We start from the raw sequence: 24616 nt of genomic DNA, 5'->3' as shown, positions 1-24616 counted from the left end.
TTTTTTATACAAAGTGACTACTCAATATGCATTGTGTTAAAATTAGTACAATTATTGAAGATTTGGATTCTAAGCAGCACTCTCACGAATAATAATAACTACACTTGTAACTCAGTCTGCATGGCATTTTCTACGTATTTGGAAAATAATTTGGTCTTTAAAGACCTCGTATTGTTTCCAAAGTTATGGAGATCTTATAACCGCCTTCTTACAAATATGGAGGGAAATTGCCGACGCTTGAGCGTTTGTAAAAGATGAAACGAATATTCAATCTAATAAAAAAATCTGATTAAACACCATTTAAACCGAATCTCCAAAATTTACATTGGTCACTGTAAATATTTGTGGTGATTTTGATTTTTTTTACCCTCCTCATAGTTAAAATAAATCAACGACAAGTTACCATAGATTGACATCCATGTTCAAATGAAGTAGATCAAATAGACGGCTGTGATCAATTGATGGAGTTGACTAAACTCTGTATCAATCAAATCAAGGATTTTGTTTTCATAAGAAGAAAAATGAAGGATTCTGATACATTATAGCAGGTGACGTGGCAGAATAATAGCCGCTCAAAAATTACAGCAACAAGACAAAGTTTCCGCTACCCACAGAATTCAGACGAGCGAACTAAAAACGAATAATCTGTGAATAACGTAAGGGCGTGCATCACGAAACACACACTTAAATGCACCGAAACTAAACCCGGACGTGTACCCGTTCCTAAATCGGATTTCATAATCGCCGATAGGTCCGGGACTTTTTGTAATTGGAGGATAGCCTCATTTTGCTTTCTTTCTTTCGGTCAAAATAGAAAAAATAAAGAGAAACGCTTTCCCAACGATTCACCAAGCGAGAGAAGAGAAGAGAAGAGAAGAGAAGTCGGCGTATATATCTTTAAACCCTAAACCGATCACTCTCTTCCATTCTCCCGATTTGGCTTAAGTGTTTGTATTGATTACGGTATTTTGGCTGTCTGATTTTTTCTATTTCTGAATTTCTGTTTTGTTTTTGAATTAGTTTGATTATTTATGTTTTTTTGAATTCCTTGAATAGATCGATCATTGTTCACAGACTCTGCATGTGCTGGTTTGGTTAGCTAATTGAGTAATTGATGGTTTAAAAAGTGTACTGATTCGAGCTTCAACTTCTTGGAGGTCAGAGATGGATTTGGTAACTAGTTGCAAGGTATTTTAATTTTCTGGATGGGTTTCTATTCTATACTATTTATTGCCTGCTGTGTTTTTCATGTTTTTTTATGGGTTCCAGGGTAGTAGTGGAGCTGTTACAGAAACATTTAATTTCCCTTGCACACAATATAATTTTAGATACGGTGGTGAATACTACTCCCTCCATTCCATTATAAGTTATTTTAGGGTGTCACACAAATTAAGAAATACACTTAATATAATGAATTTAGTGCTGGCTTGCTGTTTTTAAGTAGTATTAATGGCTTCTTAATGATTTGAAGTCTGAAATTAAAAAAAAAAAAAAAAATTGAATTCGAAACTAATGTTGGCAATTCACTTTTTATGTGTGTATTTTACTTTTCTGGATGGGTTTTTATTCTATTTTATTTATTGCCTGCTGTGCTTTTCATATAATTTTAGATACGGTGGTGAATACTATTAGTGCTAGATTGCTGGTTTAAGTAGTATTAATGGCTTCCTAATGATTTGAAGTTGAAATTAAATTCGGCAATTCTCTTTACGGGTGTTTTACTTTTCTGGCCTGCTGTGCTTTTCATGTTTTTTATTGGTTCCACGGTAGTAGCGGAGCTGTTACAGCAAACAGTTAAATTTCCTCTGCACACAATATAATGTTAGATACGGTGATGAATACTATTACTGCTGGCTTGCTGGTTTAATAGTATTAATGGCTTCTTAAGGATTTGAAGTCGAAATTAATGTCGTTCCGCAAATCACTTTTTAAGTGTGTATTTTCCTTTTCTGGATGGGTTTCTATTCTATTTTATTTATTGCCTGTTGTGCTCAGTGACTGATCCAGGTATTTTACTTTTCTGGATGGGTTTCTATTCTATTTTATTTATTGCATGCCCTGACGGATCCCGGATTCACTAATCGGGGATGCTCACAGTTTATGTTATGAGTCGCTTAGAGCCGGATCACCAATAATATAGTCAATAGGAAACCTCTAAATGAGGTTCTTTTTTCCTTGTTATTTTTGCCTCTTAATTTAGGAACGTTGGATGATACCAAATTTATTGACGACTTTCTAGCCTTAATCACAAATTTATCCATATTTGATATTAAGGATTCCTACTGCTACAAGACTACATTCTTTTTAAATGTCAATAAGCTTTGGCTTAATGGTAAAATTAATCTTCTACGTCTATATCTAAAATAAAAATTATAGGGATTTGGTAACTAGTTGCAAGGTATTTTACTTTTCTGGATGCGTTTCTATTCTATTCGATTTATTGCCTGCTGTGTTTTTCATGTTTTTTATTGGTTCCAGGGTAGTAGTGGAGCTGTTACAGAAACAGTTAATTTCCCTCTGCACACAATATAATTTTAGATACGGTGGTGAATACTACTCCCTCCATTCAATTATAAGTCATTTTAGAGTGTTTCACACAAATTAATAAATTCAATTAATATAGAGTCAAATTAATGAGCTTGCTGGTTTTAAGTGGTATTAATGGCATCTTGAAGTGAAATTTTTCAAAAAAAAAAAAAAAAAAAGATTTGTATTCGAAATTAATGCCCGCAATTCTCTCTTTATGCGTGTATTTTTCTTTTCTGGATGGGTTTCTATTCTATTTTATTTATTGCCTGCTGTGCTTTTCATATAATTTCTGTTTAAGCACGGAAACATTCCTCCAGCAGCGTTTCTCACAGATGTGGGAAACGGAAACGAAACGTTTCCGGGAACGTTTCTGTAATTTTCAAAAAATCGAAACGCTTTTCCGAAGGAAGAAAGCGTTTCAGTGTTATAGAAAAGAAAAATTGGAATGGTCTCATATTGGGATTCAGAATCAGAATCAGATTCATTATTTAATTAAAAGGAAAACTAAACCTTAATTGATTTCAAAAGTGTAACATGGAAAGCTCTCTGAATTCTTCTTCGTTGTTCTTGAGTATGGACTGTGTTCTCTGTTTTTTTTTTCTTTTTGTGGTTTCTTTTCGCTGTTGTTCTTCTTCTTCTTGAGTTGGTGTCATTTACGGACTCTAATGGAGTAGTTTGGTTTGGATTTTTTAATTTTTTAACACAAAGACTCTTTAACTATAAGGGCACATGCATCATAACACATGTCAATAATTTTTTTTTGTATTTAATTGTCAATTGTTTTTTTTACTTCTTTTTATGTTTATTATATTTGTACATTAAGACTATTTCAATTATAATTTATTGAATTGTGAATTCTACATTTTTATTGTTTTTTTTTGAAACAACATTTTTATTGTTTTATCAATAATTATTTTATGTATTTATTATTATTTTTATATTTATTATATTTTTTAATATTTATAAATATATCCCTATATTTTTAATATTTACACGTTTCCTCCACGTTTCCATTTCCTATCTTTTTTAGAAATTCTGTTTCCCCGTTTCCGTATCCATTTCCGTGCATCATAGTATAATTTTAGATACGGTGGTGAATACTAATAGTGCTAGATTCCATAGTTATTAAAGGCGCATGGCGCACTAAGGTGCTAGGAGTCCTGGAGCCTTGGCGCATGTCGATGGCCGCGCCATAGCGAGACAAGGCGCACTTACAAAACCAAAATTATAAAATTATGAAACTAACATAAAAATGCAATGAATACTGAATCATGACAATATTAAGCACAAATATGTTTTAAAATGCAAAATAAACCCCATACTAGAAAGCTAAAGTTGAATACTAAAATCCTAAGTTCTACTCATCAAAACTCTCACAAATTAATCACTCATATTGAATTTGAATTCCCTTGGCTGCTTTGTTTCTGTTTGAATTCGTTTTCTCTGTTTTGTTCTGCTAAACTTCTTCCTCCTATAATAAGATTTTGTCGTTGCCTCTTCCAATTAATTCAAATGTATAATCTCTCTCTTTTTAATATTTGTTTTTTTCTCACTGTGGACCCTTCAGAACATATGTTCCATATATGTAACTGTCAAAAAACCCATAAAAGTGCCCCCTAACTCACCAAGGCGTGCCTTTGGCAACTGCCCCTTGGCGCAAAATGGTGCACCAGGCGCACGCCATGGCGGTTGCGCCACGCCATGGGGGTGTCATGGCGCTAAGGCCCGCGCCTGGTGCGCCATGCACCATATGCGCGCCTTTATTAACTATGTAGATGCTGGTTTAAGTAGTATTAATGGCTTCTTAATGATTTTAAGTTGAAATTAATGTCGGCAATTCTGGTTTTGCGGGTGTTTTTTACTTTTCTGGATGGGTTCTATTCTTCTATTTATTGCCTGCTGTGCTTTTCATGTTTTTTTTTGGTTCCACGGTAGTAGCGGAGCTGTTACAGCGAACAGTTAATTTTCCTCTGCACACAATATAATTTTAGATACGGTGGTGAATACTATTAGTGCTGGCTTGCTGGTTTAATAGTATTAATGGCTTCTTAATGATTTGAAGTCAAAATTAATGTCGTTCCACAATTCTCTTTTTATGTGTGTATTTTCCTTTTCTGGATGGATTTCTATTCTATTTTATTTAGTGCCTGTTGTGCTCAGTGACTGATCCAGGTATTTTACTTTTGTGGATGGGTTTCTATTCTATTTTATTTATTGCATGTCCCGACGGATCCAACATTCACTAATCGGTGGTGCTCCATACAGTTTATTTTATGAGTTGCTTAGAGCCGGATCACCAATAATATAGTCAATAGGAAACCTCTAAATGAGTTTTTTTTTTTCTTGTTATTTTTGCCTCTTAATTTAGGAACATTGGATGATTCCAAATTTTTTGACGACTTTCTAGCCTTACTCACAAATTTATCCATATTTGGTATTAAGGATTCCTACCGCTATAAGACTACATTCTTTTTAAATGTTGGCATAATGGTAAAATTAATCTTCTACATCTATATCTAAAATAGAAATTATAGGGATTTGGTATCTAGTTGCAAGGTATTTTACTTTGCTGGATGGGTTTCTATTCTATTCGATTTATTGCCTACTGTGTTTTTCATGTTTTTTATTGGTTCCAGGGTAGTAGTGGAGCTGTTACAGAAACAGTTAATTTCCCTCTGCACACAATATAATTTGAGATACTGTGGTGAATACTACTCCTCCGTTCAATTATAAGTCATTTTAGAGTGTTTCACACAAATTAATAAATACAATTAATATAGAGTCAAATTAATGAATTTAGTGCTGGCTTGCTGGTTTTAAGTAGTATTAATGGCATCTTGAATTGAGATTTTTTTCAAAAAACGAAAAAAGATTTGAATTCGAAATTATAGTCCGCAATTCTCTTTTTATGTGTGTATTTTACTTTTCTGGATAGATTTCTATACTATTTTATTTATTGCCTGCTGTGCTTTTCATATAATTTTAGATATAGTTCTAGATTGCCATAGTTATTAAAGGGGCATGGCGCACTAAGGCGCTAGGGGTCCTGGAGCCTTGGTGCATGGCACACGGCGATTGTGAGTGCCATTGCAAGACAAGCCGCACTTACAAAAACAAAAAATATAAAACTATAAAACTAACATAAAAATGCAATGAGTACTAAATCATGACAATATTAAGCATAAATATTTTTAAAATGCAAAATAAACCCCATATTAGAAAGCGAAAGTTGAATACTAAATCCTAACTTCTACTCATCAAAACTCTCCAAATTAATCACTCATATTGAATTTGAGTTCCCTTGGCTGCTTTGTTTTTGTTTGAATTCATTTTCTGTGTTTTGTTCTCCTAAAGTTCTTCCTCTTATAATAAGATTTTGTCGTTGCCTCTTCTAATTAATTCAAATGTATAATTTCTTTTCCTTTTTAGTATTTTTTTTTTCTCTCTCATTTTTTATCCGTCAGAACACTTGCCAAAACCCATACAACTGCCCCTAACTCACCAAGGCACGCCTTAGTACGCCTTTGGCAACTGCCCCTTGGCACAAAATGGCACACCAGGTGTACCCATGGCGGTTGCGCCACGCCATGGGGGTGTCATGGCGCTAAGGCCCGCGCGTAGTGCGCCATGCACCATAGGCGCGCCTTTAATGACTATTTAGATTGCTGGTTTAACTAGTATTAATGTCTTCTTAATGATTTGAAGTTGAAATTAATGTCCGCAATTCTCGTTTTACGGGTGTTTTACTTTTTTGGATGGGTTCTATTCTATTTTATTTAATGCCTGCTGTGCTTTTCATGTTTTTTTATTGGTTCCACGGTAGTAGCGGAGCTGTTACACCGAATGGTTAATTTCCTCTGCACACAATATAATTTTAGATACGGTGGTGAATATTATTACTGCTGGCTTGCTGGTTTAAGAGTATTAATGGCTTCTTAATGATTTGAAGTCAAAATTAATGTCGTTCCGCAAATCACTTTTTACGTGTGTATTTTCCTTTTCTGGATGGGTTTCTATTCTATTTTATTTATTGCCTGTTGTGCTTAGTGACTGATCCAGGTATTTTATTTTTCTGGATGGGTTTCTATTCTATTTTATTTATTGCATGCCCTGACGGATCCCAGATTCATTAATCGGGGATGCTCCATACAGTTTATGTTACGAGTCGCTTAGAGCTGGATCACCAATAATATAGTCAATAGGAAGCCTCTAAATGAGGTTTTTATTTTCTTGTTATTTTTGCCTCTTAATTTAGGAACATTGGATGATTCCAAATTTATTGACGACTTTCTAGCCTTAATCACAAATTTATTCATATTTGATATTAAGGATTCCTACTGCTACAAGACTACATTCTTTTTAAATGTCAACAAGCTTTGGCTTAATGGTAAAATTAATCTTCTACATCTATATCTAAAATAAAAATTATAGGGATTTGGTAACTAGTTGCAAGGTATTTTACTTTTCTGGATGAGTTTCTATTCTATTCTATTTATTGCCTACTATGTTTTTCATGTTTTTTATTGGTTCCAGGTAGTAGTGGAGCTGTTACAGAAACAGTTAATTTGCCTCTGCAAACAATATAATTTTAGATACAGTGGTGAATACTACTCCATCCATTCAATTATAAGTCATTTTAGAGTGTTTCAGACAAATTAATAAATACATTTAATATAGAGTCAAATTAATGAATATAGTGCTGGCTTGCTTAATGGCATCTTAATGATTTGAAGTGAAATTTTTTCAAAAAAAAGAAAAGAAAAAAAGATTTGAATTCGAAATTAATGTCCGCAATTCTCTTTTTATGTGTATTTTACTTTTCTGGATGGGTTTCTATTCTATTTTATTTATTTCCTGCTGTGCTTTTCATATAATTTTAGATACGGTGGTGAATATTATAAGGTTTCTATTCTATTTTATTTATTTCCTGCTGTGCTTTTCATATAATTTTAGATACGGTGGTGAATATTATAAGTGCTAGATTGCCATATTTATTTATCAAAGGCGCATGGCGCACTAAGACGCTAGGGGTCCTGGAGCCTTGGTGCACGGCGATGGCGCGCGCCATGGCGAGACAAGGCGCACTTATAATTTTTTTTTTATAAAACTGTAAAACTAACACAAAAATGCACTGAATACTAAATCATGACAAAGTTCTACTCCTCATCGAAACTCTCCAAATTAATCACTCATATTGGATTTGAATTCCCTTGGCTGCTTTGTTTCTGTTTGGATTCGTTTTGTTTTGTTCTGCTAAACTTCTTCTTATAATAAGATTTTGTCGCTGCATCTAATTAATTCAAATGTATAATCGCTCTTCCTTTTTAATATTTGTTTTTTTTTTCTCTTTGTGGACCCTTCAGAACACTTGTTCCATATATGTAACTGTCAAAAAAACCCATAAAACTTCTCCTAACTTACCAAGGCGCGCCTTTGGCAACTGCCCCATTCCGCCAAATGGCGCACCAGGCGCACGCCATGGGGGTGTCATGGTGCTAAGTCCACGTTTGGTGCGCCATGCACCATAGGCACGCCTTTAATAACTATGTAGATTGCTGGTTTACGTAGTATTAATGGCTTCTTAATGATTTGAAGTTGAAATTACTGTCGGCAATTCTAGCTTTACGGATGTTTTACTTTTCTGGATGGGTTCTATTCTATTTTATTTATTGCCTGCTGTGCTTTTCATGTTTTTTATTGGTTCCATGGTAGTAGCGGAGCTGTTACAGCGAACAGTTAATTTTCCTCTGCACACAATATAATTTTAGATACGTTGGTGAATACTATTAGTGCTGGCTTGCTGGTTTAATAGTAATACTTGCTTCTTAATGATTTAAAGTCGAAATTAATGTCGTTCGGCAATTCTCTTTTTACGTGTGTATTTTCCTTTTCGGGATGGGTTTCTATTCTATTTTATTTATTGCCTGTTGTGCTCAGTGACTGATCCAGGTATTTTACTTTTGTGGATGGGTTTCTATTCTATTTTATTTATTGCATGTCCCGACGGATCCAGGATTCACTAATCGGGGGTGCTCCATTCAGTTTATGTTATACGTCGCTTAGAGCTGGATCACCAAAAATATAGTTCATCCATATTTATTGACGACTTTCTAGCCTTAGTCACAAATTTATCCATATTTGGTATTAAGGATTCCTACCGCTATAAGACTACATTATTTTTAAATGTTGGCATAATGGTAAAATTAATCTTCTACATCTATATCTAAAATAAAAATTATAGGGATTTGGTAACTAGTTGCAAGGCATTTTACTTTTCTGGATGGGTTTCTATTCTATTCGATTTATTGCCTGCTGTGTTTTTCATGTTTTTTATTGGTTCCAGGGTAGTAGTGGAGCTGTTACAGAAACAATTAATTTCCCTCTGAACGCAATATAATTTTAGATACGGTGGCGAATACTACTCCATCCATTCAATTATAAGTCATTTTATAGTGTTCCACACAAATTAGTGAATACAATTAATATAGAGTAAATTAATGAATTTAGTGCTGGCTTGCTGGTTTTAAGTAGTATTAATGGCTTCTTAATGATTTGAAGTGAAATTTTTTCAAAAAAAAAAAAAAAGATTTGAATTCAAAATTAATGTCCGCAAATCTCTTTTTATCTTTTCTGGATGGGTTTCTATTCTATTTTATTTGTAGCCTGCTGTTCTTTTCATATAATTTTAGATACGGTGGTTAATACTGTTAGTGCTAGATTGCCATCGTTATTAAAGGCGCACGGCACACTAAGGCGCTAGGAGTTCTGGAGCCTTGGTGCATGGCGATGGCGCGCCATAGCGAGACAAGCCGCACTTACAAAAACAAAAATTATAAAACTATAAAACTAACATAAAAATGCAATGAATACTAAATCATGACAATATTAAGCATAAAATATGTTTTAAAAACCAAAATAAACCCCATATTAGAAAGTGAAAGTTGAATACTAAATCCTAAGTTCTACTCATCAAAACTCTCCAAATTAATCACTCATATTGAATTTGAATTCCCTTGGCTGCTTTGTTTCTGTTTGAGTTCGTTTTCTGTGTTTTGTCTGCTAAACTTCTTCCTCTTATAATAAGATTTTGTCGTTGCCTCTTCTAATTAATTCAAATGTATAATCTCTCTCTTCCTTTTAATATTTGTTTTTTTCTCATTGTGGGCCCTTCGGAACACTTGTTCCATATATGTAACTGTCAAGAAAACCCATAAAACTGCCCCTAATTCACCAAGGCGCACCAGGCGCACGCCATGGTTGTTATGCCATGCCATGGGGGTGTCAAGGGCTGTTACAGCGAACAGTTAATTTTCCTCTGCACACAATATAATTTTAGATTCGGTGGTGAATACTATTAGTGATGGCTTGCTGGTTTAATAGTATTAATGGCTTCTTAATGATTTGAAGTCAAAATTAATATCGTTCCGCAATTCTCTTTTTACGTGTGTATATTCCTTTGCTGTATGGGTTTCTATTCTGTTTTATTTATTGCCTGTTGTGCTCAGTGACTGATCCAGGTATTTTACTTTTGTGGTGGGTTTCTATTCTATTTTATTTATTGCATGTCCTGACGGATCCAGGATACACTTATCGGTGGTGCTGCATACAGTTTATGTTATAAGTCGCTTAGAGCTGGATCACCAATAATATAGTCAATAGGAAACCTCTAAATGAGGTTTTTTTTTTCTTGTTATTTTTGCCTCTTAATTTAGGAACATTGGATGATTCCAAATTTATTGATGACTTTCTAGCCTTAGTCACAAATTTATCCATATTTGATATTAGGGATTCCTACCTCTACAAGACAACATTCTTTTTAAATGTTGGCATAATGGTAAAATTAATCTTCTACATCTATATCTAAAATAAAAATTATAGGGATTTGGTAACTAGTTGCAAGGCATTTTACTTTTCTGGATGGGCTTCTATTCTATTCGATTTATTGCCTGCTGTGTTTTTCATGTTTTTTATTGGTTCCAGGGTAGTAGTGGAGCTGTTACAGAAACAGTTAATTTCCCTCTGCATGCAATATAATTTTAGATACGGTGGTGAATACTACTACATCCATTCAATTATAAGTCATTTTATAGTGTTCCACACAAATTAATGAATACAATTAATATAGAGTCAAATTAATGAATTTAGTGCTGGCTTGCTGGTTTTAAGTAGTATTAATGGCATCTTGAAGTGAAATTTTTTCAAAAAAAAAAAAAAAAGATTTGAATTTGAAATTATTGTCCGCAGATCTCTTTATATGTGTGTATTTTACTTTCCTGGATGGGGTTCTATTCTATTTATTGCCTGCTGTGCTTTTCATATAATTTTAGATACGGTGGTGAATACTATTAGTGCTAGATTGCATAGTTATTAAAGGCGCAACGTAAGGCGCAACGTAAGGCGCGCGCCCGAGCAACTCGAGGCGCACACAAAAAGAATATCATAAATTCATAATACTAGTCCCAAATAGTCAAATAACAACAATAAAACCATAAAATGCATGAGTTAAGTTCTAGTTTACTACTAAGACATGAGTTAACTGTTGCGATATGTGGAGTAAAAACTGTCGATCTTTGTCTATCCATGCTTTTCTTTTATTTTCTGAACTTAAAAAACCCTAAAATACCCTCAAAACCCTAAATACCCTCAACCCTAAAATACCCTAAATTACCCTAACTTAGCTGAGGCGCGCTCCTGGCTTAAGGCGCACTAAGGCGCACGCCTGACTGACCGCACCCGCCTTTGGGCTCCAGAGGCGCTAAGGCTGGGGCCTTAGCCGAGGCATGCCTGAGGCACGCCTTTAATAACTATGCTAGATTGCGATAGTTATTGAAGGCGCATGGCGCACTAAGGCGCTAGGGGTCCTGGAGCCTTGGTGCATGGCGCACGGCGATTGCGCGTGCCATAGTGAGACAAGGCGCACTTACAACAACAACAACAAAGCCTTGGTCCCGAAATGATTCGGAGTCGGCTAACATGAACCATCATATAGAACCGTGAAATCAAGTCATGTCAGCGACATAAATTCTCTCCCTCCACTCTGCCCTATCCACTACCATATTTTCCTCAATCACCAATAGACTCGTATCATTCTCGATCACCCTCAATCCCCAAAAATTATAAAACTAACCTAAAAATGCAATGAATACTAAATCTTGACAATATTAAGCATGAATATGTTTTTAAATGCAAAATAAACCCCATATTAGAAAGCGGAAGTTGAATACTAAATCTCAGTTCTACTCCTCATCAAAACCCTCCAAATTTGAGCCGGATCACCAATAATATAGTCAATAGGAAACCCCTAAATGAGGTTTTTTTTTTCTTGTTATTTTTGCCTCTTAATTTAGGAACATTGGATAATTCCAAATTTATTGACGACTTTCTAGCCTTAATCACAAATTTATCCATATTTGATATTAAGGATTCATGCCATACATTCTTTTTAAATGTCAAGAAGCGTCTGCTTAGTGGTAAAATTAAGTGTAAATAATCTATTTTTTTAGACTCTTAATGGTTATATTTTCATAAAGAGAGAATAACAGAGTATGGTCATTTTGTATTGTACTATAGCTTTCTTGAAAGCTAAGATAAGTTCGGTCAAAAATCTAAAAAAATAGAGAAAAAGGACCAAAGGGTTAATATTGATAAAAGTTAAGGACCTTATAATGTGTTTTTCAAAATAGGGGGACCAAACAGTGTGTTTTTTAAAAAGGCGGGGACTAATAAATTATTTACCCTAAAATTAATCTTCTACAGCTGTATCTAAAATAAAAAAAGGGATTTAGGTCACAATCTGCTATTATTCCTTATAAAAGGGCGGCCCGGTCGCATTACGCGTCCCCGCTGAGCGAGGGTCCGGGGAGGGGTCCCACCACAAGGGTGTATTGGGGGCAAGCCTTCCCTTGCCAATTTAATTGGCAAGAGGCCGCTCCTAAGACTCGAACCCGTGACCTCAGGTCACAATCTGCTATTATTCCTTATGATTAGTAATATTTAGTACATATATTAACTTCAATATCTCGTTGCTTTTCTCTCTCCCTCAAAGAGATTAGAGAAGACAGATTTAAGGTTAGCAGTGTCTTTTTCGTATCTCATTTCACTCTAGATCCAGTATTTGAATCATCCAGAAGTGTTAACTAAGAGATTAGAGAAGACAGATTTAAGGTTAGCAGTGTCGTTTTCATATCTCATGTCGTTCTATATGCAGTATTTGAATCATCCGGAAGCATAGTTGTTAGAATCGTACGAGTCGACAGAGTCGCGAGTCGACTCGTACGATTTGATACGAGTCAGGAGGATTTCGAGTCGACCCTATGCCATGACTCGAAACCTTCCTGAATCGTCGAGTCAGTGGATTCATGGCAATACTTGAAAAAAAAATTTGTGAACGTACAGATGACTCTTCGCTCTCTGTTTTTTTAATCTTCTTAATACTGAACTGCAAACTCTGAATTTTTCTTCTTTGAGTCTGGGTTATTTAAAGAAACTCTGATTTCTTCTACATCTTCTTTGAGTCTGGTCTGGGCTGTTTTCTTTGAGTCTTGTCTGGGTTAGTTATTTCTTCTTCTTCTTCGACTGGTATGGGAGATCAGTGAGCTGTTTTCTTTGAGTCTTGTCTGGGTTAGTTATTTCTTCTTCTTCTTCGACTGGTATGGGAGATCAGAAGACCAAGGCTCAAATCAAGTTGTTCTTGTTGGTTTATTCAATGTTTTTCTCTGTTTCTTTTGTGTGTCTTCTCGAATGCTGGTGGAGGTTTCTGGAATTTGGGCTTTTTATATTGTTTATGAATTTGGGCTTTTTATATTGTTTGTGAATGTAAATGTATAATGGATTTGGGCTTCATTTTTAGCCTCATATTTAAAATTAAATATGGTTAATATATTATTTTTTATAATATTTTGAATTTGATCCGTATCTTTCGATTCACGAGTCTCGATTCACAAAATGAGATTTCGAGTCACAAGTCGTATCTCGATTTAACAACTATGTCCGGAAGTGTTAACTAAGGGAGCTATTGAAAAATAATTGCAATTTATGGATTACACCCTATCCTAATATTGGTTGTTTCTGGTTGTGATGCTTTCTTGTTATCTTTCAGTTTTTATTGTCACAATTATCTGTTGTCGTGTTGACTGTATGTATTTCTCTTTTCCTATTTCATTTCATATATTAGAACAGATTGTGAGAACTTTGTCTCCTTGTAGGAAAAATTGCAATATTTCAGGATTAAAGAGCTCAAGGACGCCCTGACAAGTTTAGGTCTTTCAAAGCAGGGGAAGAAGCAGGTAGATAGTGGAATACTCCTTAAGTTGCTGTTTTTATACCAGAGTTATCTCACCTTAGTGTCTTAGTGAGATAGAACCAGTCATGTATATCAACTTTTTGTCATTCAATAGCTTTCAACTGACAATTTGTAATTCATATGATGTATTTTCTAATAATTCATGAGTTCTGCAGTGTGACTTACTGTATGATTTTGCTGTAAATTATAATGTAGGACCTTGTTGAACGAATATTAAGTTTTGTCTCAGATGAACAAGGTAACTGTTCCTCCCTTCTGATGTATAAGAGAGAGATAATTTGTTTAGTACAATTGTTGTTTGCTTTATATGTTTTAGAAATATGCATCACTGAGTAAGCCATGAGCATCTTCATCCTAACATATTTTATTGCTTATTCTTCCAGAGGCCACTTATATTGCTGCTAAATTGTTCTTAATGACACTAGGACTGCAGAACTTGTTATGTGCATCAACTTTAGAAGCTTTCTGTTGATATCAACAATGAATCTACGAGTATCTTCATTTGATTTAGTAAATGGCTATTGTTTTATTGGATTACTTTTATTGGTAACATTTGTTATTTTTCATACTAAGGATGTTAGTGTTCACAGTTTCACTAGATGTTATATGCATCATATTTGGGGACTTCTGAAGTTAATGATTTGCTTATGTATAAATTTAAGCTATATGAATATCTACATGCATTTTTTGATCAATTACATTACAAATTCATTCCATAGGATGAAAATTTGGAATTCATGTCATATGGGCGTCAAAATTCCGAACTTTGTGCACTTGAATAAATTTCAATCAGATGATATGTTGTCTCCTTAAATTTATGGAATTCATTCAATATGCATATATTTTGGATAGTTTGCGCAAATATGTTTAGTTCAGACCCTGTGATGTTGAGAACAATATGCTGTTTAATTCTTCATGTGCCTGTTTAACCATATGCTTCTACCAGTGATGGTGACATAATTATCACATTTTGACTGTAACTTCTCAATTCTGTGTAGCTGATTATTCTTATTAAAATTGGAAAGCAGAATCCCAATTTTACTTGTTTGTGCTCATTGTTTATTGTGGTAACTCTATCATACTTTCCATAGCTGTCTTGATAGATGGTTGGATTGCCTCACCAGGCAAGGGTGGGTGGAGATCTTTGTATTCATGCATTTGTTATTTCTGGATTTTTGACCATTTGTTTTGTGCTGTTACACATCCACAATTGAAATTTTGTATGTCAAATTGGTCAACTTGTATAAGAATATTGTATCTGCAGTTTCAAAATCGACAAAGAAGAGTTGTATTCGAAAGGAAGATGTGGCAAAACTAGTTGATGATATTTACAGGTCAAACATTTTATGCTCCACTTATGACTTTTTGTTTTGATTTATTTATTATGACTACTGTGCTGCAGGTACAATTATATTGTTGTTATTTTTATATTTATCATTAGTATGATTGTAGGCAAACACTGTCTGAAACTCCTAAAACTTATCATTTTTATTTTATTGAGTCTCCTGCACTTGTATTTTTTACTTCTAATCAAGTAACATGAAGTCCTTAATTTTTTGTTTATATTACACCCTTGAAACTCAAAATTGAGTAACTTAAAACACCTTATCAGTTATCCTAGAACGGGAAGGAAAATTTTGAGAATTAAAAATAAGCTATGAAGCACGGAAATGTTCTGCAACCAACGTTTCAACGTTTCCACAAGATGTGGGAAATGAAAACGCTCAGAAACCGAAATGAAACGTTTCTGGGCACGTTTCTCTAATTACAGAAACCTTGAAACGCTTTTCCAAAATGTGAAAACTTTTCGCTGTCTAAACTCAAACCTCTGAGAAAAAACGCTAGCTCTCTGTTTTTTTTGTTAATCTTCTTCTTAGTACTGAAATGCAAACTCTGAATTCTTCTTCTTTGAGTCTGGGTTGTTTAAACAAACTCTGATTTCTTCTACTTCTTCGAGTTTGGCGATTTCTTCTTCTTTGAGTCTGGTCTGGGCTGTTTTCTTCGACTCTTGTCTGGGTTAGTTATTTCTTCTTCTTCTTCTTCTTCTTGTTCTTCTTCTTCGAGTGGCGATTTCTTCTTCGTCGACCAAGGCTCAAATCAAGTTGTTCTTGTTGGTTTATTCAATGTCTTTCTCTGTTTTTTTTTGTGTCTTCTCGAATGCTGGTGAAGGTTTCTGGAATGGAATCTGGGCTTTTTATATTGTTTATGATGAATTTGGGCTTTTTATATTGTTTGTGAATGTAAATTTATTATGAATTCTACATTTTTATGTTTTATCAATAATTATTTTATTTATTTATAATTTATTATTATTTTTATGTTTATTATATTTTTTAATATTTATAAATATGCCCCTATATTTTTAATATTTACACGTTTCCTTTTCCTATGTTTCTTAGAAATTCCGTTTCCGTTTCCGTGCATCATAGAAAATAAGCATCAATCCATAATTCGGATTAAGCACATACTTAATAGGATCAGTAAAGAGTTCAAAATGATTGGGGATCGCATAGGATGCATTGCAGTCTGCACTTGCTATCCCTTGACCGTCAAGACAAGAATTTTTGCCGTGCTTGGTGTATTTTTTTTTATAATACAAATGGAGATTCATAACTTGCAAAATCATTATATAATAATACTATTTACTTGTCAGTGTGAAATTACATCAGAAAATCGCAATGCCGAAGTAGCAGTCTCCATTCCCTTGTATTTGAACTTGGAAAAGTGGGGATTCCGCAGCCTGTTCAGGGAAAATTCAGACAGGAAATAGAGAATCCCTCCCTGTTGCCATTTCTATTCATGGTGAAAGGAATGGTCCTTCGAAGAAAGGAAGAAAGTGCAAGGAAAGAGCAAGCTTCATATCGGTTGAAACATAATTTCAATAATAAAGGGAAATAAGATTCCTTAATATTAACAAAATATTTCAATGACTGAATTAATGAATCAAACAAAATATGAAAAGTTCGGGGTTGGGAAGGGAAGTCTACTTCGCCAGTTATTGTGATTAATTTGTATAGCAGTCTAAATTTTTGCTGTTTTTTTTTAGGTACATCTATGTATTTTGGTGTTTTGCACCTGTTCACTTTCATTGACATGAACCATATGTTATGATTGCAGAAAAATGCAGGTTTCAGGGGCCACTGATTTAGCTTCCAAGGGGCAGGGTGTCGTGGATAGCAGTAAGGCAGTAATAAAGGCAGAAGTGGATGATTCCTTTCATTTGGATTCAAAAGTTCGCTGTGTATGTGGAAGTATATCGGAGCAAGAGTCGCTAATTAAGGTTTATGCTCTGGATCTTGATTTCTTTTAATCTATTTTACTGTATAAGTTGTAGTTCCAATAACAATTCGATTGTTTTGAGTGGAAGAAGTTGTACATTTTGAGATAACATGGTTTTAAATCTGTACTACACTTGATTTCACCTTTCTTTGCTAGATGCATACCATCCATAGTCTCATCATGTTGATTTTATTGTTAAACTGGGTACTTGTTGGAAACCAAAAGCTTGTTATCTCCATATTGCGCTCATTTGCTTCGACATATATCTGTTGAACAGCCTATATTTAGGGCAACTGCGAACCCTCAGTCAGTATAGCTAGCAACCTACCCCATTGATCTAGTATTAGGTTTTCCTTGCATTAGATTTCTTCAATTGTGCTTGAAATTCTTCATCAGATGTTCTACACCATGCTTCATGTTTCACATGAAATCGGGTTTCTGGCTTCCATCACTCTTTACATAGTGATGTAGCATTCAGATTCTTTATGTCGTCACAGGTGTTGAAATTTTTGGTTTATTGCTCGGGTGCTCACATGTGCATATGCCATGTGTGTATGTGTGCATGAGCACTTGGGGGCAAGAAACAAAAAATTTCATGACTTGCCCCAATGTCATGGTTTATTTATTCATGTAATGAGTAACTGGTAATGTGAAATTATGTTTTTAATAATATATTTATGGTCTGAAAATGTCTCATGCGCTGTTCCCTTATGTTTCTATTGGCAGTGTGAGGATCCTAGGTGTCGGGTATGGCAGCACATGAATTGTGTGATTATTCCTGAAAAGCCAACGGACGGCACTCCACAACTTCCTGATGTGTTTTACTGTGAGATCTGTCGACTCAGCCGGGCTGACCCGTATGTGTTGTCAATGCTTCTATGTTGCGTTTTTGTGATTTTATGTTCTCTTTTCCCTCCATCTCCCTCTGTCTCATGAAGTTCGTGATGTTCTTTGGAGTAGCATCTGTATTTTGATGTCTTATGTCTGTCTTATGTATTTTAATTACCTATTGCGGTCATTGATCTTTTCAATAGTAATATACCATATGTTGTATTCCAGCAATGACGTTTCTGATCCTACTTGTATTTAGATTTAGGTGAAGGAAAGTAGAACATCATGTCATTACAATTTACAATTTTGAAAGGGATTTCTTTATTGCTTGTTGGTTTGGCGGTCATGTTCAATGATTGGAGTGTTGTGAATATGTTGTGGTATGAAAATCAAATTTTAGAATAAGTGGGAGCAAAGATATGTCTTGTGAAATATAGGTTTGGATAAATCAGCTATTATTGGGAGGACAGGTGAGTTCGTATAAATGTTCAATGGTTGGAGTGTTGTGAATATGTTGCGGTATGGAAATCAAAGTTAAGAATAAGTGGGAGCAAATATCTGTCTTGTGAAATATAGATTTGGATAAATCAGCTATTATTGGGAGGACAGGTGAGTTCATATAAGTGTTATGGTATGAGGAAGGTGTGGAAGCTTTATTTTAGAGACACTGAGAAAGACACTGGGGCCACTCTGTGATGGAGATATTCTCTATTATGTTTTCAGTGCAGCAGTTTAATTTTATACATTTGGCTTGAACATCTTTTGTGGATGGGCTGCTGGATTTAGGCAATGTCGAACTAAAAAAAAGTGTAAGGTTCCTCTCTTACATGTAGGTTAAAGCTGAAGTGTTGAAGATCTTAAGCTAAAGCTAAACCCGTGAAGGGAGTTTTTAAGCCATCTTCTGTCGTCATGTTTTTATGTAATATGTTCTTCTGTTTGATCTGAGTTTTCCTGTTAAATTTGTTGTTTTGCTGGGCAAGTCTTTGAACTTTTTGTAACGCTGCTTGCTACATTGGTCTCTCATTGAATCTTCTTTGAAATATTATGTCTTTTGTGTGCACTTGGTGCGATAGAACTAAGGTTCCGTTTTTTGCAATTGATTTTATAGATATGTGAGCTTTGTAATCAATCGAGAATCACAATTTTGATGTATTCTCTTATGTACAGATTTTGGGTTACTGTTGCAAATCCTTTGTTACCTGTGAAGTTGGCTACTAGTATTCCGGCTGATGGGTAAGTGCAGCATGTTTTTGAATTGCCAACATGTAGGAGAGTATTATTGAGTTTATTAACTGAAAAGATATTCACATCATAAAACCTGCTAAAGCAAATATTGCTCATGCGGTTTAGGGAATGCTTAACATCTACTCTTCTCACAATAATATCACTGAATTCCGAGTTAGGCAGTTAGTGCTATGGTGTATTTCTTCTCTCCTCACTACTTATCTTTCGACTTTGAATTAAGAAGATAAAAGATTTGTCCAATATTTCTGACATGTTAGGGTACCATTTATTCTTGTGTCTAATTTGATGCGTTTTATCCACTGGAATTTTCAGCTCAAGCCCAGTACAAAGTGTGGACAAGACATTTCCACTTAGTAGGGCTGACAAAGACTTGCTGACGAAACCGGAGTACGATGTTCAGGTTGCTTAGAGTACATGGTTTTCCTTTCTTGTACTGATCTATTGGATTCTGTTAAATTATAAATATACTAACAGTTTGTTTGTCGTGATGGTTTCTATTAGGCATGGTGTATGCTTTTAAATGACAAGGTTCCCTTTAGGATGCAGTGGCCACAATATGCAGATTTGCAGGTTAATGGTACGGTTGATTTGTCTTTCATTGCTCATCAATATTCACATTGCTTTTCTATCTAAAACTTGCAGTTGGTGAAATCATTGTACCTTCCTCAAAAGTGGTTGGATAATGTTTTTGCCTGTGCTGGAAGCTGTACTTAATGCCTGTCATATACTACAAATGATTGTCATTTTATGCCACCTATGTCATATAACATGTTACATTATATAAATCATCCGGTCTCCATTTACTGTAGTTGCATTGTTACTTGTTTTTCAATTAATTATTTCATGTATGGCTGTAGGTGTGCCTGTTCGTGCTATCAATAGACCTGGATCACAATTACTGGGTGCTAATGGTCGTGATGATGGTCCAATTGTAAGTTGTCCCTCTGCATTTACAATTTAGAATCGGTATCTTCAATTTGTACATTGTTTTGAGGTTTCCCTTCCTGTTTTATACTAATTTATTGTCTCCATTAGATCACTCCCTGCGCAAAAGATGGGATCAATAAGATAACATTAAGTGGATGTGATGCACGCATCTTCTGTCTAGGAGTCAGAATAGTGAAGCGACGAACTGTTCAACAGGTAATTGTAGCTTCCCATTCTCTGATGTCTATTATGCTGTTTTATGTTGTTTGAATTTTCTGATGTAGAATGAACTAGATTTTGTTTTTAGAAGATAAAGGATTGAGGTGCAAAATTCGCCATTGAATTTTTTACAAATGTTTAAATGCACGAACACATGAACTAGCTTTCAACTTATTGCTTATGTTTTCTTCAATCTTCCATCTATGTTTTGATTGAATCCTCATATTTTCATTTTTATTATTTAGGGGTCAGTGGAGACTATTGTTTGATATATTATTTTATTGTCTTAGTTAAAAGTGTCTTCAATGCTTAGAGCAAGGATTCAGTAAAATGCCATTCAGATGTGCACTTCAATAGAAAAGAAGTTGCCAAATTATGTATTTTCCTGCATTTAGATGAGCCAGAAGAGACTTTTCAAAATTTGGCTGCAAGTTCTATTTTGGTCCATTATAACCTTTTTCATAAAATATTATGGTTTAAAACCGGCCAATAGCCTTCTTGCAAAAAAAAAAAAAAAAAGAAAAAACATAAGCTATCATATTTGTTTTTAAGACCTGCTACTTAAATATTACCGAAATTGTAAGAGTTGGCTTTCGGTGGACCAAAAAGAAGAGTTATTGTAAACAAATTGAAGTTATATATCTAGAATATTTGCAAAAAGTTCACTGCACCTTATTCTTAAGGATGTATTTGATTGGGAGGGATAGAAAGGAGTTCTATTTTTCTAATTATGTTTTTGGATAGAAGACATTTAATTCTTCTTGATTCCCGACCTGATCTTTCTCACGAGCTGTTGTTTTCTTGTGTAGATACTCAACTTGATTCCTAAGGAGTCTGACGGTGAATGTTTTGAAGATGCACTTGCTCGTGTTTGTCGTTGTGTTGGTGGTGGTGCTGGAGAAGCAGATAATGCAGATAGTGACAGCGACCTTGAAGTTGTTGCGGACTCTTTTGCTGTTAATCTCCGTTGTCCTGTAAGTCATCATTATTTTACATTTAGGTTGCATGTTTTTTGTATACTTCAGCTTGCCTTGTGTTCTTTGTCTCTGCATTGAAAACTTTTAACCCTGTCTTGTATAGCATGTCAATGTGTTTGATCATATCATATTTTTTCAATGTTTGGCGAGTAGATGGTTGCACTTGTTTGTCTTGATGTTTGGTATTTGTATTGAATTCTGTAATGAACAGACATTTATTGGTGGCCAATAGGATAATTTAAGGAAAAAGCTTCAACACGAACCTTCCCTATGGAGCTGTTTGCATAATGATGATGTTTTGAGTTTATGGTCACAGTCGCTGCAATAAGCCATCTGAATAATTGTAATCAGTGATCATTTTTGCAGCCGGATTGTTCCACCAGATTTTCATGTAGTGGCAGAGATTGAAATATTTCTACCCGTCTGCTTTAAGTAGTGTGTTCATGTAGTTGGTAGTAGATTAATGTTTTTTTCCCCATTACGATGATAGTATGTTAATTTAAGAATTGTGTTACATATTGATGTGTAGATGAGTGGTTCAAGAATGAAGGTCGCTGGAAGATTCAAACCTTGTGCTCACATGGGATGCTTTGATCTTGATGTTTTCGTGGAAATGAACCAGCGTTCTAGGAAGGCTAGTTGTAATTCTTATCCTGTTTTAAGAGCATAATATTCTCTTTTATCTCTCTGACAAAAGCGTTGCACTACATGCAGTGGCAGTGTCCCATTTGCCTTAAGAACTATTCGCTGGAGAATGTAATAATTGACCCATATTTCAATCGCATTACTTCGAAGGTATATATTTTTTTTTTGTGAACTTTGTCATATCATTTGTTAATTGGATCTGTTCTATTCTATTATCTGTTCATTTTGATATGGTGCAGATGCGGCATTGTGGTGAAGATACAACTGAGATTGAGGTGAAGCCTGATGGTTCTTGGCGTGTAAAGACTAAAACAGATTCTGAACGTAGGGAAGTTGGTGAGCTTGCGCAGTGGCACAGTTCTGATGGATCTTTGTGTGTAGCCAACAGTGGTGAACTCAAAGTGAAAGTTGAAATAGAAAAGCATATCAAGCAGGAAGGTACTTCGGATGGTCATAATGGTACTGGTTTGAAACTTGGAATCAGGAAAAATCGTAATGGTTTTTGGGAAGTGAGTAAACCTGAGGATGTGAACACCTCCTCTTCTGGTAACAGGTTACTCGAGAAGTTCGGAAACCATGAGCAGAAAGTTATCCCAATGAGCAGCAGTGCCACTGGCAGTGGCCGGGATGGTGAAGATGCGAGTGTAAATCAGGATGGTGGTGGGAATTTTGATTTTGCAAACAATGGGATGGAACTTGATTCTTTATCTCTAAATGTAGATTCAACGTATGGGCTTTCTGACCGAAACTTTTCTGCACCAGTCGGGGAGGCAGAGGTTATTGTTCTTAGTGATTCAGATGAGGATAATGATATATTGTTGACATCCGCTGTTGCTTTCAAAAATAATCAAACTGATATGGGTGGGGCTGCTTTTTCAATGCCCCCTCCTGTTATTGCCAATCCCTATCCTGAAGATCCTACAGTTGGGAGTGGACTGGGCTTTCTAAATTCTAATGATGATGAATTTGGAATGCCCCTTTGGCCATTGCCTGCTGGAAGCCAAGCTGGCCCTGGGTTCCAATTATTTAATTCAGATGTCCCAGATGCTTTGGTTGATTTGCCGCATGGTCCGATCAACTGTCCCGTGTCAATGAATGGTTACACATTAGCTCCAGATACTGTCATCGGACCTGCTAGTTTAGTCCAAAATTCATCTGTTGGCAGATCCGACACTGATATTAATGATGGCTTGGTTGATAACCCCTTAGCATTTGGTGGTGAAGATCCATCTCTCCAAATCTTTCTTCCAACTAGGCCTTCAGATGCTTCTGGACAGTCTGATTTGAGGAATCAAGCTGATGTATCTAATGGTGTCCGGACCGAGGATTGGATCTCTCTGAGGCTTGGTGGAGGTGGTAGTGCTGGAAGTCATTCTGATTCAGCTCCGGCAAATGGACTGAATCCAAGACCACAGGTTCCATCAAGAGGTGGTGGCCTGGATTCGCCGGCTGATACTGGTTTGTGCCCTTTTTGTTAAAGCTTTTTGTCCAGTAGAACAGTCTAGAATAGTTTTGTATTTGATCTTTGCCTTTTCTTGCATTAATTATTCTGTGCTTCTGGTTCTTTCTTTTCATGATGATGACTGCTTCTGCAGCTTCTTTGCTTCTTGGCATGAATGATAGACCAGAGAGGGCAATTCGGCAAAGATCTGATAGTCCTTTCACATTTCCTCGTCAGAAACGTTCTGTAAGACAGAGGTTGTATCTATCAATTGACTCAGAGTCGGAGTAGAAAAGTGGAACTTGATTACTGAGATAATTGTTCATTGCTTTTGCATTTTTCTGGGGTCAGACGTTTCCTGCCTTCGGTTTGGGAGAAAAAGGGTCATCCATCCATAGGACGTGGAAGCGTAAAGATGAATGCGGGCACGAGGCGTATATAGTGGGAAAGAGTGACGAGTGAATCAGGAAGCAGATCTCTAGAAAATGGATTGGCATCTGAAGATTAACTTTTGGCAATTGGTGAGCTGTGTAGGCCTTGTATTCCTTATCAATTTTGTGCAGTATAACCGTTGGGTTTCTGATGTTCTTTGTTCCATCAGGGGTCATTACAAGCACTCTCTCATTTCAACACAGATGTATTTGAAGTGCTGGTAGACTGTACAGTAGATAGTAATTTGAATCAGGAAATTCCATTTATCTTTAGGGTTTGAACTAAAGCCCTTCGGATGTAGTGGGGAAGTCCCCCGTTAGCAACACCATACCTGTCGGTCCATCTTTTCCTTGTTGGTCTCTGTTTCAGGAAGAGAGCAATTAGCTTGTAAATGACCCTCAGATCCGTTATTTATATAGAAGAATAAGAAAATTAGGGCCTTAATGGTGTTGATATATTGTCTTTGTTTTAGATATCATTTGGATAAAGATTCTCGGGCTGACAATGGGAAAATTATTACCAACACCTGGTGTTGGTTTATACCATGGTTATCAAAACCGGATCGGTCAAATAACCGGTAAGGACAAAGGGTTAAGGGTTTAAAGTTAAATCGGGGTTGAACCGAGGTTCAAAAGATCCTGTAAAAATTAATATTTTTAGTTTTATTTAACCTTTTAACATAGTATGTTCTTTAATACCAACAAATAAATTAGAATACTAAAATAATAAGTTCATAATAGATATCAAGTTTAATACTATAATACTAAAATGATAATTAATATGGAAAAA

General features: G+C 35.3%; 1 protein-coding gene across 4 annotated transcripts; it reads left to right on the top strand.

The window, feature by feature from the left end:
• The first annotated feature begins 726 nt into the window (after window positions 1-726).
• Window positions 727-24282, top strand: LOC136222717 (E3 SUMO-protein ligase SIZ1). 4 transcript variants are annotated; one of them, XR_010685695.1, is made up of 19 exons: window positions 727-963; window positions 1057-1188; window positions 13734-13814; window positions 14027-14069; window positions 15096-15165; window positions 16949-17111; window positions 17837-17967; window positions 19109-19174; window positions 19499-19586; window positions 19688-19763; window positions 20044-20117; window positions 20222-20329; window positions 21142-21306; window positions 21839-21943; window positions 22024-22104; window positions 22194-23412; window positions 23550-23652; window positions 23747-23916; window positions 23997-24282. XR_010685695.1 is itself a non-coding variant. In XM_066010449.1 (18 exons), the coding sequence occupies exons 2-18, from the start codon at window positions 1165-1167 to the stop codon at window positions 23835-23837; spliced, it is 2688 nt and encodes an 895-aa protein (XP_065866521.1). In that variant the 5' UTR covers window positions 727-963; window positions 1075-1164; the 3' UTR covers window positions 23838-24282. The 4 variants fall into 4 exon arrangements, 3 of the variants coding, with proteins under 3 accessions (XP_065866521.1, XP_065866519.1, XP_065866522.1); XM_066010449.1 differs by having other exon boundaries at window positions 1075-1188; window positions 23747-24282; XM_066010447.1 differs by having other exon boundaries at window positions 728-963; window positions 23747-24282.
• Window positions 24283-24616: the final 334 nt, after the last annotated feature.

The sequence above is a fragment of the Euphorbia lathyris genome, chromosome 3 (assembly GCF_963576675.1).
Source record: "Euphorbia lathyris chromosome 3, ddEupLath1.1, whole genome shotgun sequence".
In the NCBI taxonomy this organism is placed as follows: Eukaryota; Viridiplantae; Streptophyta; class Magnoliopsida; order Malpighiales; family Euphorbiaceae; genus Euphorbia; species Euphorbia lathyris.
This window is presented reverse-complemented; position numbering and strand designations above follow the sequence as displayed.

Bases quoted from the DNA above. Each gene is read 5' to 3' on its own strand.
- LOC136222717 (XM_066010449.1), top strand. From the start codon at position 1,165: ATGGATTTGGTAACTAGTTGCAAG. The intron at 17,968-19,108 runs GTATGTGTTGTC...TCTTATGTACAG, and splicing joins CGACTCAGCCGGGCTGACCC to ATTTTGGGTTACTGTTGCAA. The intron at 20,330-21,141 runs GTAATTGTAGCT...TTTCTTGTGTAG, and splicing joins AGCGACGAACTGTTCAACAG to ATACTCAACTTGATTCCTAA.